Below are 15,876 nucleotides of genomic sequence, written 5' to 3' on the forward strand. Positions count from 1 at the left end.
GTAGAAAAAGAACATGTACTCGATCGTATTTTCAAAAACACACGAAGAATGCATAATCGAAAGTCATTCTTTAAAACAGCCCACTTACCTTATACTGGAAGAGAACGTGAAGAACTCAGAAACCAGAGAAGAATCATACTTCGAAAACGCAATAGCACATCTACCGAAAAATCAGCCACCTTAAAAAACTCTTTGCGCATTATTGCACCGTTGGATTGAGTTCAAACTTTTACAGTACGTTAATACGTACCTAAAATAAATTATGAACGGTGGAGATCGGGTTTGGAAGGCTTTTTGATCCGCTTATGAACGAAAACCGAAGGTATGCTGAATTCCTGCATAAAATCTGGGCAGTTTTCTTGCAAAGGCTATAAACGAAAAACTAACCGTTGGATTTTGCTGAAATTTAGATATGTTATTTAAAACATTGTAAGAATATTCTGAACGGTGGAGATCGGATTCCGAGCCTCCGAGTGAGAGAAACGAATATTTGAACTTGGACAGAACTTTGATGAGTCGTGCAGAATTTTGGAGAGAAATTTCGAAAATTTGGAGGAAAAACTCGCAAAATAATGTGTGAAATTTGAATGATAGCTTCTCCTATTTATAGGGGTGAGGTGAAAATCCTACCATAATTCGATTGATATTCTTTCCAAAATTTGGAGATGTCCCTTCCATAATTTCGAGATAATCATTCCATAAATATTGATATACTTCCTTTCCGAGAAAAGTTGCCATGTATGTACAATTTCCTTCCAAATTTGATTGATATCCAGCCTTATTTCGAAATTAATACATGATTTGTACTGAATTTTGAATTTCATGTATTTATTGACTTGGAATTTCCAATACCATGTATTATTTAATATTTTCGAATTTATTATAACTCGAAAATAAATTCTTATACATGTCTATATTTCAAAATTGCACTCCCAAAATTTTGGGTTCTCACATCCCTCCTTCCTTATTGGAAGTTTCGTCCTCGAAACTTGAGTCGGCTTGACCTTCGAAAAGGTAGGGATATTGCTTCTGCATTTTATCTTCAAACTCCCAAGTAGTTTTCTCGTTCTGTTTTTTTTACCATTGCACTTTGACGTAAGGAATGATACGTCGTCTCAATACTTGGTTATTGGTGTCCACAATATGAATAGAGACATCTTCATATTTCAGCTCTCTCCCCCATGTTATATTTGATCATGAACGGTTCAATTTCTATAACATGGCTTGGGTTTGAGGTATATTTCCTTAGTTTGGACTTCTAAAATACATTATGGATTCTAGATATATCTGGTGTCAATGCTATTCTGTAAGCCAATATGTCAATCTCTCCAGAACTTTGAATAGTCATACGTACCGAGGTTTCAATTTTTTCAGCTTTACAGAATATGATGATTCTTTTAATTAGTGAGACCCTCATATAAGCTTTTTCACTCAATGTGAATTACATTGGTCTCTTGTTAAGATCAGACTAACTCTTTTGTTGGTCTTATACAGCCTTTAGTATGTCTCTGATGATGGCCACTTTTCCATTGTCTCTTGGATTAGTTCTAGCCCGGTTATGAATGTCTTCTCTATTTTGTCCTAGTATAGTGGTGATCGATAACTTTCATCCGTAAAAGGCTTCAAATGGAGTCATTCCAATATTGTTGTGATAACTGTTATCGTAAGCGAACTCTATCAGTGGTAAATGTTTACTTCAATTACTACTGAAGTCTATTGCACATGCCCACATTCTCTAGGGTTTGAATCATTCTCTCTGTTTTGCCATCAGTTTGAGGGTGATGAGCCATACTAAGAGTAACTGTTGTTCTCATGGCTTCTTGGAAGCTCTACCACAAACGTGACACAGATCTTGGATCTCTATCCGACATTATGATTGTATGCACTTTATGTAGCCCTATAATGTTATCCATGTATAGAGTAGCCAATTTGTCAATATTATAATTCCTTCGGACGAGTAGAGAGTACGCAAATTTTATGAGTCTATCTACGATTATACGTACCATGTCGTGACTCTGTATTGACTTTAACAATTCTACAACGAAATCCATGGAAATATGTTCTCATTTCCATTCTAGGATTTTAACGGTTGCAGTAGTCCTTCCAGTCGTTGATGCTCGAATTTCACTAGTTGGCATACTTATCGTTTAGATATAAACTCGGCGACATCTATTTCTTTCTGCTTCACCAGAAACTTTCTTTCAAGTCCCTATACATCTTTGTACTGCTTGGATGGATTGAGAATGTTGACTTATGAGCCTCTTACATCACTTCTTATCGAAGATTGTTGATGTCTGACACACATAAGCGTCCTCTCATCCCAAGGATTCTGTCTGGACCAAGATGAAAATATGACAACTTTATTTCCATGACTTGTTCTTTGAACTTCTCTAGTGTCGTGTCTCTACTCTATTTTAACTTGACTGCTTTCTGAAGGCATGGTTGCACGGAGAGTGATGCTATGGTTATCTTACCCATGTTCGAATTAAAGCATCGACAACCTTATTTGTCTTGCTGGAGTGATAGTTTATTGTCAAGTCATAGTTTTTGAGTAACTCTATCCACCTTCTTTGCCTCATTTTAAATTCTTTTTGCATGAACAAATAATCGAGGCTTGGTGGTCTGTGAATATTTCACACTTGGCATCGTAGAGATAGCGTCTCCAAATTTTAAAGAAAGATCACTGCTGCCAACTCGAGATCGTGAGTAGTGTAGGTTTGCTCATGCGGCTTCAGTTGACTCGCCTGTCTCGCATGAGTATGCATATGATATCTTCCTTTTATGCTTTACTGTAGATGGTAAAATCCTTGTCCTCAGCAGATAATACCAATATTCGTGTAGATGCTAGCTGCTCCTTTAATGTTTGAAAGCTCTTTCACATCTTTCTCTTCAGTTGAATCCATAGTTCTTTTGTACGAGTCTCGTCAGTGATACGACTATTGAAAAGAAGCTCTCGATGAATTTCCGCTAATAGCCTGGTAATCCAAAGAAGCTTCTAATTTCGATTGCATTCTTATGTTTCGGCTAATCTAGAATTGCCTCTACTTTCTTAGTTCCCTTGATATTCCTGATTTCGATCTTACATGATCTCATTCTGAATGCTGACATTGGGGTGTCTTCTACTCTGACCTTTAGGTGATTATAGCTTGACCTCAGGTCGAGCTTGGAGAAGACTCTGATTCCTTTAACTTGATAAAAAAGATCTTTTATCATTGTAAAAAGATATGTATTCTTGACTGTAATTTTATTTAGTCCTCTGTAATCTATACGCAATCTCATACTTTCATCATTCTTCTTTACAAATAGGACTGGTCTCCCCAAAGAGATGCACTTGGCTTAATCTGTTTTTTTTTTTGTCTAAAACTCTTGAAGTTGTTCTTTTAGCTCCTTGAATTCATTTGGAGCCATTCGGTACAGTGTATTGGAGATTAGTGCATCACCGGTACCAAATTTATCTTGAACTCTACTTCTTAGTCCGAGAACATTCCAAGAAGACTTTCTAGAAAAACGTCCGAAAATTTTAGTATTATTGGAATATCTTCCAACTTCAGCTCATCTCCGTCTTGCACTTTGTTCACCATTGCTAGGTAAACTTCTTCTCCCAATATTATGGCTTTCTAAGTCTGGGTAACAGAAAAATGTATTATTGTTCCTTGGCATCACCATGTTATTTGAATCCTTCTTGATTCGGGGTTCAGAGTTTGACATTTTTACTCTGACAATCTACTATTGCACGGTTCTTAAGTAACCAATTCATCCCTAGGATGGCGTCGAAATATACCGAAGTGAGTTGAATCATGTCGGCACTAACATATGTGAATTGATACAAATTTATTCTATCTTGAAATTATCCCGATTACTATATCAAAACTTAAAACCCATATAGAATATTGAAACTTAACTCAGTATCTATAGCTTATTGACTTAAATCTCGAAAAGTATAACCTAGTCGTTACCTCAAATAATTATTATTTTTTCTTTCTAAATCTTACTTTCATCAAGACCGCGAGCCTATCACGCTCTAAAACAAAGGAGTTCATTGAATGTCATTCTCTTTGAATCATTCTTAGTACCATAAAAGTCAAAACTTATTGTACTATACTTTCCTTGATACCCATCAATATCTCATAACTTATTATTATTATTATTTTTTTTTACATAAAGTCACAGCCTACTTGCTATCCCAAAATAATATAAATTTCTTAACGTGTAGATATTATCTCACAAGATATTCCAAGGTTTTAGAGCTTAACATTCTTAATAGCCCAAACTTAATGCCCACGCAGTTAAGTGTTACCACAAAATTAACTTCTCTATTGGAATACCCAAAACTTCTGATATAATTCTTATATCAACTTTTCTCATATTAGTTTTCATAGATAACTTATCATTCTCGACTCAAATTTTTTTAAATCTTAAATCAAAAAGCTTAAGTTAATATATCTCTTATATGTATATTCCAAAATAAATACAAATACTAATTGTCCTCATAATAAAATTTCAAAAAAAATCGACGAGTAGTTCAAGACACACGTTGAACGAGATTTTCCGAGAAAATTTCCAAAAGTAGAAAGTTTGGACATTGACCCATGGATAGAAAGAATACGTCGAGAGGATTCTAGAACAGTTGGCGGACTTAAATTCTGAGTTTCCTATGAAAAGTTAGGAATTCTACGAAACTTTCCTAAAATAGCAAAAAACGCGATTTCGGAGGTCTAACGAAAGATTTTTCACGTTTTCGGACTATGTCTCACAAAAAGTTGTGAATATTACTCATTGGGCCGTTTCGGAGGGGACTGGATCGTCGCTTTGCTAAAATCTGACCGATTTTTTTTCCCAACTAGATTATGAACCTGGCGGCTCTTATACCACTTAAATGTCACGCCCCGAGACGGGGTTATTCGACACCGGCGTTATTCAACAATCACATAATTGCTGAACAACAAGTCTCGTAGTAATAGTATAAACCAAAACCAGTTTATATCATAAATACCATAAAAATGGAATCGTCTTTACAATAGTACATCTGAAACGATAAAAATCTGCGGAAGCGTTTATATCTTGGATTAGAAACTCACGATAACATATTCTTAATTAAAATTTTTCATGCGCCCACTACCAGTCCAAAAACTGGCGTACGATTCTTCTTTCTCTATTTCTTCTTCTGATTTTTTTCTGGGAGGGTAGAGTAAGGGGTGAGTGATATGATCGTCACTCAACAAGTGGGGGAATATCGAGCACAATAAAACAACATGCATAAATTTCGAAACACATGACTTGCATACATACTTCATAAACATGCGTAACATTTACCAGCCACTGTGATTTATCTAACTTTCTATGGTTTACTAACGTCAGTCCCTAATCTTTACTCCTCTAAGGGAGCGAGGCCATATAGCGGTTACATCCCCCACCGCGTAAGGGTACGTCATGGTTGGGATTCCCACCCATATACAATCGACTCCTCACAGTGCTTAAAACCGAATGACAATTTGACACAAGAAAATGAGTATAAAAAGAACATGTACTCGATCGTATTTTCAAAAACACACGAAGAATGCATAGTCGAAAATAATTCTTTAAAACAGCCCACTTACCTTATACTGGAAGAGAACGTGAAGAACTCAGAAGCCAGAGAAGAATCATACTTCGAAAACGCAACAGCACATCTACCGAAAAATCAGCCGCCTTAAAAAATTCTTTGCGTATTATTGCACCGTTGGATCGAGTTCAAACTTTTACAGTACGTTCATACGTACCTAAAATAAATTATGAACGGTGGAGATCGGGTTTGAAGTCTTTTTTATCCGTTTATGGACGAAAACCGAAGGTACGCTGAATTCCCGCATAAAATCTGGACAGTTTTTTTGCAAAGGCTATAAACGAAAAACTAACCGTTGGATTTTGCTGACATTTAGATATGTTATTTAAAACATATGTAAGAATATTCTGAACGGTGGAGATCGGATTCCGAGAAACAAATTTTTGAACTTGAACAGAACTTTAATGACTCGTGCAGAATTTTGGAGAGAAATTTCGAAAATTTGGAGCAAAACTCGAAAATTAATGTGTGAAATTTGAATGATAGCTTCTCCTATTTATAAGGGTGAGGTGAAAATTCTACCATAATTCGATTGATATTCTTTCCAAAATTTGGAGATGTCCCTTCCATAATTTTGAGATAATCATTTTATAAATATTGATATACTTCCTTTCTGAGAAAAGTTGCCATGTATGTAAAATTTCCTTCCAAATTTGATTGATATCCAGCCTTATTTCGAAATTAATACATGATTTGTACTGAATTTTGAATTTCATTTATTTATTGACTTGGAATTTCCAATACCATGTATTATTTAATATTTTCGAATTTATTATAACGTGAAAATAAATTCTTATACATGTCTATATTTCAAAATTGCACTCCCAAAATTTTGGGTTCTCACAAGACACACAAAGCAAAATCGGACCACTGACAGCCGAAGGCGAGTGACGAACAAAACCATCATGTAAAGAATAAATACTCTTCCTTGACAATGTTTGAGTTTAGGATATTTGTGCTCTGTCGGAAAAGTCAATGAGCAAGCTGCTAGGCAATGAGCAAGCGGCTGAATTTGTGTAAATCAATTTCAAAATATTTCGTGGAAAATGTGACAAACGGGGAAATTTGAGTATATATTTTGATGGCTACCACCACCATCTTGATCTGAACTCATATGTATATGGCTTAAATTATCAGAGAAACCATCATCATCTTGACCCAAACATATACGTCTTATCAATTATTAAAATTTAGGAAAACTACTTCTTATCATGTATTTTATCTACTAAACACAAGATACTAGTAACTAGATTATTGACATAAAATAGGTTAATTTTGGTACAGAGTAAAACAATTGCAGTATATTTTGTTTGCAACTTGGTACATAAAATGAGAAAATAGGCATAAATTTTGAGGGAAACCAACATCATCTTGAACCAAACATATATATCTTACCAATGAGTAAGTTTAGGAAAACTACTTCATATCGTGTTTTTTATCTGCTAAACACAATACATTAGCAACTAAATTCTTAGCATAAATAAGTTATAATTTCGGCACAAATTAAAATAATTGTTATATAATTTGTTTGCAATTAACTACATAACATAAGAATATGAGCATAAATTTCGAGAGAAACCCCCATAATCTTGACCCAAACTTATATGTCTTACCAATGAGTAAGATTTAAGAAATCAACTTCTTATCATATTTTTTTATCTACTAAACACAAGACACTAGCAACTAAATTCTTAGCATAAAATAGGTTAATTTTGGCACAAATTAAAATAATTGAAATATAATGAACATGTGCATAAATTCCAAGAGAAACAAGAATCATTGGACTCAAACTTATATGTCTTATCAACAATTAAGGTTTAGGAAAACTATTTCTCTTCATGTTTTTTATCTACCAGAAACATGACACTAGCAACTAAATTCTTGGCATGAAATAGGTTAATTCTGACACAAATTAAAACTGCATCAGTACAATTAGTTTGTGATTTGGTTCATAACATTAGAATATGGGCATAAATTTCGAGATAAACCATCATCTTCTTGATCCAAACTTATGTCTTATCAATGAGTAAGGTTCAGGAAAACTATTTTTCTTGTTTTTATCTACTAAACATAAGACACTAGCAATTAAATTCTTGTCATAAAATGGGTTAATTTAGGCACACATTAAAAAATTTCATTATAAGTTTTTTGTAATTTGATACATAACGTGAGAATATAGACATAAATTCCGAGAGAAACCGTCTTGACCCGAACTTATATGTCTTATCAATTAGTGAGATTTAAGAAATCTACTTCTTATCATCGTCTTGACACAAACTTATATGTCTTCTCAGGGAATAAATTTTAAGAAAACTTCTTCTTATCATGTTTTTCATCTACTAAACACAAGACATTAGCAACTAAATTTGTGGCATAAAATAGGTTAATTTCGGAATATTTTAAAACAATTATAGTATAATTTGTTTTCAATTTGGTACGTAACGTGAGAATATATGTATAAATTTCAGGGAAACCATCATCGTTTTGACCCAAACTTATATGTCTTATCAATGAGTAAGGTTTATGAAAACACTCATTATCATGTTTTTATCTACCAAAAACAAGACACTACCAACTAAATTTTTGGCATGAAAGTTTGCAATTCGATACATAACGTGAGAATATAGGCGTAAATTCCGAGGGAAATCACCATCGTCTTGGCCCAAACTTATACATCTTATCAATGAGTAAGATTTAAGAAAACTACTCCGTGTCATGTTTTTTAATCTACTAAACACAAGACACTAACAACTAAATTCTTGACTTAAAATATGTTAATTGCGGCATAAATTAAAACAATCGCAATAGAATTTGTTTTCAATTTGATATATAACATGAGAATATAAGCATAAATTATGAGGAAAATCATCATCGTCTTGATCCAAATCTATATGTCTTATATATCAATAAGTAAGATTTAGAAAATCTACTTATTATCTGTTTTTTGCTGATGATGTATTTGGTTATGGTCGAGCAAAATGGTGAAGAAGAAGAGAGAGGAAGTATAATAACATTATAATAACATTGGTTGAGGGAGGAGACGATAAAAAAAGAAATCCTTAAATAAATGAGGTAAATCTTATATCAGAGAGTTCAAAATAAATTTTTTGATGTATCCGGGAGTTCAAAAAAAAAAAAAAAAAAACTCTGATGGACGGACTGAACAACAATTTTAGTTTCAGAATGGGGATTTTTCTCCAATTATCCCATGATATATAATAGTAAAACTGTCATTGATATGAAGTTAAAAGAAATAAATTGTAATCATGAACCAAAAAACTATTACATGAGAACAGAAAACAAATAAAACATTGTTCATAGAGATTTTTTTAGCATGAACCCTTCAATAATTTACACCGAATGATGAAGATGTAGAAGCCAAGAAACAGATCCACGTGATCCCTTCATTTCTATTGTCATCTAGTGCAAATTCCTACATGCATCTCCCATCTATATAGCCTTATCTCTTACGTCATCAGTCACGTAATATTTTCCTTTGTGATGTCACCCACCTTCACATTCTTCCATTTCTTTTATACACTAACTTGTAGGATTTTAATTATTTAGATTATATATATATATATATATATATATATATATATATATATATATATATATATATAATCTGTTGATTCTGTAAAACTGACATGATGTATAATTTGAAATTACGCAGTATATTTTTATACAAACTATAATTGTATTGAATTTATTTTTTACATCAAATTTAATATGTCTTTTTATCTATAATTTATTCTTATAAAAATAAAGTATATTATTGTGAAATATATATTGCAAATGAAAAATGATTCACGTTTTGATGTATAAAAAGTATACAGCTATATTTGTAATAAAAACAAAAACACACCAATTGAACAGCTATATATATATATAAGATTATAATTTAATAGAATAAAAATTTGATTATTTTGTGAAAATGGGACAAATTAACCTTTGTAAAAACATGAGTTGCAGGTTTATAGATTATATTGTAGTGGGAATTTTTTTTACCAATTGGATATTTAATATTTAAGAGAAACGTGAACTATGAAATATGGTATCCAAGTCAACTCACTTAAATGAGGTTAATGTTTTATTAAATTAATTATTTATTAAAAGTAAATATATAACATAACATACATGGACACTTCTCAGTTTTATAAATTTAATTAATAAGTTAAAAAATTAGTTTCTAATATGAAATAAAATATTACTTATTTATAGAAGTAGCCAATCAACTCAAAATGTTAAAAAAATATTAATAAAGAAAAAAAAAGGACACTAGGCGAACCTAATAATAAAAAAAGATCATTGGGTGATTATTTGTAGGTTCAAAAATATTATATTTAATGAAAATAAATAATAAAATAAAAAATTACTCGAAGAAATTATTATTATTATTATTATTATTATTATTATTATTAAAATAATAATTATTATTATTATTATTATTATTATTAAAATAAATAATAATAAAAAATAGGTGGCTTAAGAAATGCCTTTTTTTCCAACGACCACTTGCTCTATTTTTTCGTATATAATAAACCTCTGATTCAGTCATTTCTCCTCCACGTCCCCTAGTAAAATCTCGACGGCGGCGATGGAAGGCGTTCGAAATAACTGGCCGCTAGCAGATAACGGCGTCCGCCTCGAACTCACCTCGACCACCAACTCCCCTCTCGCTATCGACGTCTCCGAATCCACCGAGATGCGCATCCAACGCCTCATCTCTGAAAACCCTCTGATCATCTTCAGCCGATCTTCTTGCTGCATGTGCCATGTCATGAAACATCTCCTCTCCACCATCGGCGTCTACCCCACGGTCATAGAGCTCGAAGAAGACGAAATCACCGCCCTCATCCAGCGGGAGACCAGCGATGACGCGACCTCAGACGGCGCGAGCGGGGTCCCGGCGTTGTACATAGGCGGCGTGTGTGTTGGTGGCTTCGAGAGTCTGGCTGCTTTACATTTGAGTAATAATCTTGTCCCCAAGCTTGTCGAAGTTGGTGCTCTTAGAAATGAATTCTTAGTCAGCTAGCCCTTAAATATATGCTACTCATAATTACTAATAATCATAATATTTGAAATTTATGTGCTTGTGTCTGTATATATATATATATAATTAATTATTTCTATGAGAAGTTTAATATAAATTATAATTATTATGATTTCTTTTCCTATGTTGTAAGCTTGTTAATTAGTATTTTCTTGTAGTTCTTGAAATTGTAACAAGGATAAATTTAAGTTGAATTTATGATTGCATATGTAAAACTCAGTGAATCTTTATAAATTTGCAAGACTAGTACTGGGCTATAATTTTCATCAGATTCAGCGTTCCTAATTCCCATGGTGAAACCTAAATTCAGAGATTAATTTTTTTCATATGTTATTATATATCCAAATTTTGCAAAACTTTTCATAGAATTTTGCGAATTTTATTTATATATATTTTTACGAATATTCAAGCAATTGAAGCTGAATATTCCTGAGTTTGTTTTTATAATACTTGGATGAAATGATTCCAAGACAAAATTTTGATCACAGTTGCTTCGAAGATGCACTTTACATGTTCATCATTGCAAACTACTTTTGACTGCAAAATGGTGAGAAATTTTTAAATATTTTAATCTAGTCTTAACCATGGTTGGCATCCATGATTTCTGATACTCCAGTTCATTGGGTTGACCTTTCAAAACCTTAAATTAAATTAATTTCATGCTTTAATCACAGTCAAATTACCATATTAATTAAAAATTTTTCTGTTTTTGTATTTATGATTAATTGTTTTCTTTAAGAGGAACCTTAATACCCCTCATGCATAAAAAAGAATATATGATGCAAATATGTTTTGCTGGCATTAAACAATATATGTATGCAACAAAGGTTGTAAATATACTTTGATTTGGTTAAAAGTTAGTTTAAATCGAAGATGATAACTTTAAATTTACAAATTGAAAAATCAGCAAAAGTGAATGTTAGTAAAATATTTTTTTTTCAGCGAAGTGATTAAATATATAGATCGTGAAATAGGAGAAAACATTAGAAGTGAGTAGTTTTTAAAAATAAAAGTGAAAATTTTAAAATTAGGATGCCAATTAAATAATGTCTTAGTTTTGGTGAATGTACAAGGCTCATGATCCAATGGGTAATCACATATCCTAGCCGAACTGCATTCAAGAAGAAGACTGGTCATTTATGCGTATAAATGTTTCCGAAGCAAATGTTGTCCTAGTGAAACTGACAGTGGATTATTCGATGAAAAAAGATCTTGGAATATTATAAGTTTCAGATTTTGATAAGAAAATCCATAAAAAAAACTGAAGAACCAAAATGATCGAACAAATCGAGTAATCGTAACTGAAGACTTCGTTTGAACTGAACTGGAAAAACTTTAAACTGAAGTATTCATAACTGATAGGACATCAATTAGAGTTAATAATGTCCAACTAAACTGATCGGCTGATCAGTTGACTCCTAATCACTTGACCACGTCATCAGTTGAAGTATCAGCAGACAGATTGACAGATCATACCAAAGCAGAACAGATGAATCAGAACAAAATAGACTATTAAACGGATATTAGTCATTTAATGCATTCAATACGACCGTTGTGATCGAAGACTATTTATAGCTGATCGAATCAGTTTAAGAAAATTGGGGTGAAAACAACACAAAACGAACAATCTACAATTTTCAATCAGTTGCGATACATTTCTCAAGTATTTTCTCAATTTTACAGATCGCACACTCAGCTCTAAACTCATTGTATTTATTCATAGTATTCAGGCTACCAGTTAGAGAGATTCGGTTAATTTATTTAAAAGTATTGATAAACTAAGAGTTTCAGTTTGAAAATGTGTAAGATGAACTAAAGTGGATTAATACAATCTGTTGTAATATATCAAAGTCTTTTAGTAAAAACCTATATTCGTGATGGAAGGGGAGACGTAGAAGCATTTAAAGTCTCCAAACATCCGTAAAAATTCGTGTGTTCATTTAGTTATTCTTTCAGTTTTACATTATATTATTCCCCAGTATTCCCTTGGGGTTTGTGAGCTCTAGGGTTTGCGAACCTCCATAAGGATTGGCTGCCCGTTCTTATACGGGATTGATCCGCTCAATCACCTTTGTGATTTGAGCGTTGGTTCTTCCCCCTCGTTAGGATCTTAACATGGATCCCGATGAAATCGTACGCCTCGTCGAGTTGATGAAGATATCCAAACCAGAACCACATGCAATATTAACACTGAACGAGACAGAGACCCGGGTTGGAGCGGAACGGCTGGCAGATTGCTTGGTTGCGAAGGTCCTTTCACCAAAAGCCATTAATCGTGAAACTTTCCGACAACAACTCCCTCGTATTCTCCAAGCCACACGTAAGATCAATATTGAGTCTATGGGTGACAACGTCTTTGTCTGTGAATTCAAACCTCTAAGCGATCGAAAGAGAGCGCTGAAAGATGGCCCATGGAATTTCTTCAAGAGCCTGGTAATCTTTACTGAACCGAAGGGATGGCAGAATCCAAGCTCCATGATATTTGATGAGATTTCTATCTGGGTACACTGCCACAACCTTCCATTGGCCCTAATGCAAGAGGACTTCTTATCCAAAGTGGGACGACAGATAGGACGACTGGAGGAATTAGATCCAGGAGAGAACGGTGCCTACTTGGGACGTTTTGCTCGTATTCGAGTGTGCATAAAGGTCAACCGTCCGTTGATGAAATTTATCAGAGTCAATACAGGAGGTGAGACTGAGGACATTATTGTGCTTCTAATCAATGAACGATTACCAGATTTCTGTTATGCTTGTGGGAGAATCGGACATTCATGTAGAGATTGTGTAGATGATGGGGTTGATAAAAACAACCCTACCTATGGGGCATGGTTAAGGGCTGCCACACACTCCGGTGGAGGAAAAGGGAATCACTCGAGTAACTCGAAGTCTAAGTCCCCACAGAAGGATACTCCATCTTCATCGGGCGAGGAACAGAGGGTGGCCAAAGGGAAGAATTTGATAGTCACCTTGAGTCAGCCTATAATGCCTTTCGAAAGAATGGCCCATGCAGAGCTGGAGGACGAATCGGCCCTTGTACAGATTCCGGACAGGCCCCTCACTGAGATTGAAATTGCCCCAGCCCACTCTCCCTCTTCCAGAAATAATATGGTTATAGAACAAAGCTCAAAATCTCTACAGACCCAGATGCTAGCATCAGGAACCATGAATTCTCTTGAAGTACGAGTGGAGACCAAGAATAAAGGGGGTAAACAGTGGAAACGGCGAGCATGAGACGCAGGTCAAGATACACTTATGATGTCCAATACAACTTTGCAGCATGAGGTAAAGAGACAGTTCCATCCTCGTGGGGAGGACTCCATCTCGATGGATTATTCTAGCCCAAGGAAAAAGAAAACAAGGTTAGGGGAGGAACATGGGGACTCTGTTGTCTCACCGACGGCGGCTGCTTTGCAGCCCCGCCGATCACTATGAATCTCATAAGCTGGAACTCCCGGGGCTTGGGAACCCCCGTGCATTCCGTGAACTACGGCGTCTTATCGCCGAGAAGGACCCGACTCTCTTATTTTTAAGTGAAACAAAAATGAGGGAGACTAACTGTAAGCATTGGAAGATTATGTTGGGTTTTTCTGGTTGTTTTATGGTTGACTGCAAAGGTAAAAGTGGAGGTCTAGCTATGCTTTGGAAGGAACTGTTAAATGTGTCTATAAAGTCATTCTCTTCGGGCCATATTGATAGCATCATTCAGGAGAATGGGAAGGGTTGGAGATTTACAGGTTTCTATGGCCAATCCGATGTCTCTCTGCGACATTTCTCTTGGAACCTCCTCGGGCGTCTTAAGAATATGGATGTGTATACCGATCTCCCGTGGCTGGTGGGTGGGGACTTCAATGAGATTTGCTATGATAGCGAAAAACTAGGCGGTATCCGACGGGGTGCCTCACAGATGCAAGCTTTCCGAAATATCCTTGAACTATGTGAACTACAAGATATCTATTGTCAAGGTGACTTCTTTACCTGGTTAAATAGACGGAGAAACGACAGTGTGATCTTTGAGCGTCTCGATAGATATGTGGGGAACATAAGCTGGAGATTACTCTATCCCACTGCTCGGGCTAGCTCGCTAGACTTCTTCCATTCCGATCATCGCCCAATATGCATGGTCTTGAAAGCCCACCACATACAGCACACGCCACAGTCCATGTATGGTTAAAAGCTGTTCCGCTTTGAAAGATTCTGGTTGTTGGAGGCAGACTGCATTGAGGTGATAAAAGATGGCTGGGGTACGCATGATTGCTCCTTGCCTGTCCAAGAGCGTATTGAATCCTGTAAGAAAGCACTTCAAGGCTGGGCCACACATCGCTTTCGAAGCATACCAAAACAACTAAAGCTAAAGCGAGCACAACTGAATACTCTCCGAACTAGCAGTAATTGGAATGCATCTGCCTCCCAGATAAAAGAGTTGGAGATTGAAACTGAGAAACTCGCATCTCAAGAGGAGTTGTATTGGCGGCAACGCAGTAGATCGAGTTGGCTAAAAGACGGTGATCGAAATTCACGATATTTTCATGCGACAGCCACCAAAAGAAAGACACAGAATGCTATAGGTGGCCTAGTTTCATCACATGGAGATTGGTGCTCCGATAAAGTTGGCTTAGCAGACATCGTCTTGGATTACTATAAGACCCTCTTCACAGCAAACTCGCCCTCCGCTTCGGACATGGGACCAGTGTTAGATGTTGTGAAGCCGTGTGTGGATGACCAGATGAATAATATCTTGGGCAAGACCTTTTCAGAATCAGACGTGAGGAAAGCACTCTTTGACATGCACCCAGATAAAGCTCCCGGATTGGATGGTATGTCCCCCCCTATTTTACCAGAAATGTTGGTCGGAAGTAAGTAGAGATATCACAACGGCTGTTCTTAATTTTCTAAATAATGGTATCTCCATAGACTCTTGGGGCGAGACCCCTCTCACCCTCATTCCTAAAGTAAAAAAACCCAATGATGGTTAAGGACTTTAGACCAATTAGCCTATGCAATGTATGTTATAAAATTGCGGCTCGGGCAATCACTAATCGTTTACGGCCTGTTTTATCGAAGTTGATTGATGAGTTTCAGAGTGCTTTTATCCCGGGTAGACTGATCACAGATAATGTTATTGTGGGTTTTGAAGCTATTCACTGGATGAGAAACAGGAGACAAGGAAGAAGTGGGTTTGCAGCGTTAAAACTAGATATGAGCAAGGCGTATGACAGGG

The 15,876-nt window shown here is 35.2% G+C and overlaps 2 protein-coding genes across 2 annotated transcripts; both read left to right on the plus strand.

The window, feature by feature from the left end:
* Window positions 1-10,155: 10,155 nt before the first annotated feature.
* Window positions 10,156-10,874, plus strand: LOC140829829 (glutaredoxin-C6-like). Its single transcript, XM_073193117.1, has one exon. It carries the CDS (start codon window positions 10,200-10,202, stop codon window positions 10,635-10,637), a length of 438 nt encoding a protein of 145 aa, XP_073049218.1. The 5' UTR covers window positions 10,156-10,199; the 3' UTR covers window positions 10,638-10,874.
* A 3,157-nt stretch (window positions 10,875-14,031) lies between these two features.
* On the plus strand, window positions 14,032-15,519 carry LOC140830234 (uncharacterized). Its single transcript, XM_073193517.1, has 2 exons — window positions 14,032-14,620; window positions 14,870-15,519. The coding sequence occupies exons 1-2, from the start codon at window positions 14,032-14,034 to the stop codon at window positions 15,517-15,519; spliced, it is 1,239 nt and encodes a 412-aa protein (XP_073049618.1).
* Window positions 15,520-15,876: the final 357 nt, after the last annotated feature.

The sequence above is a fragment of the Primulina eburnea genome, chromosome 4 (assembly GCF_022965805.1).
Source record: "Primulina eburnea isolate SZY01 chromosome 4, ASM2296580v1, whole genome shotgun sequence".
Lineage (NCBI taxonomy): Eukaryota > Viridiplantae > Streptophyta > Magnoliopsida > Lamiales > Gesneriaceae > Primulina > Primulina eburnea.

What these genes read in the sequence shown, in the direction of transcription:
- LOC140829829 (XM_073193117.1), top strand. Translation starts at nt 10,200, where the DNA reads ATGGAAGGCGTTCGAAATAACTGGCCGCTAGCAGATAACGGCGTCCGC.
- LOC140830234 (XM_073193517.1), top strand. Translation starts at nt 14,032, where the DNA reads ATGGGGACTCTGTTGTCTCACCGACGGCGGCTGCTTTGCAGCCCCGCC. An exon ending in ACAAGATATCTATTGTCAAG is followed by an intron (nt 14,621 to 14,869) that starts GTGACTTCTTTA and finishes TGTTGGAGGCAG; the next exon opens with ACTGCATTGAGGTGATAAAA.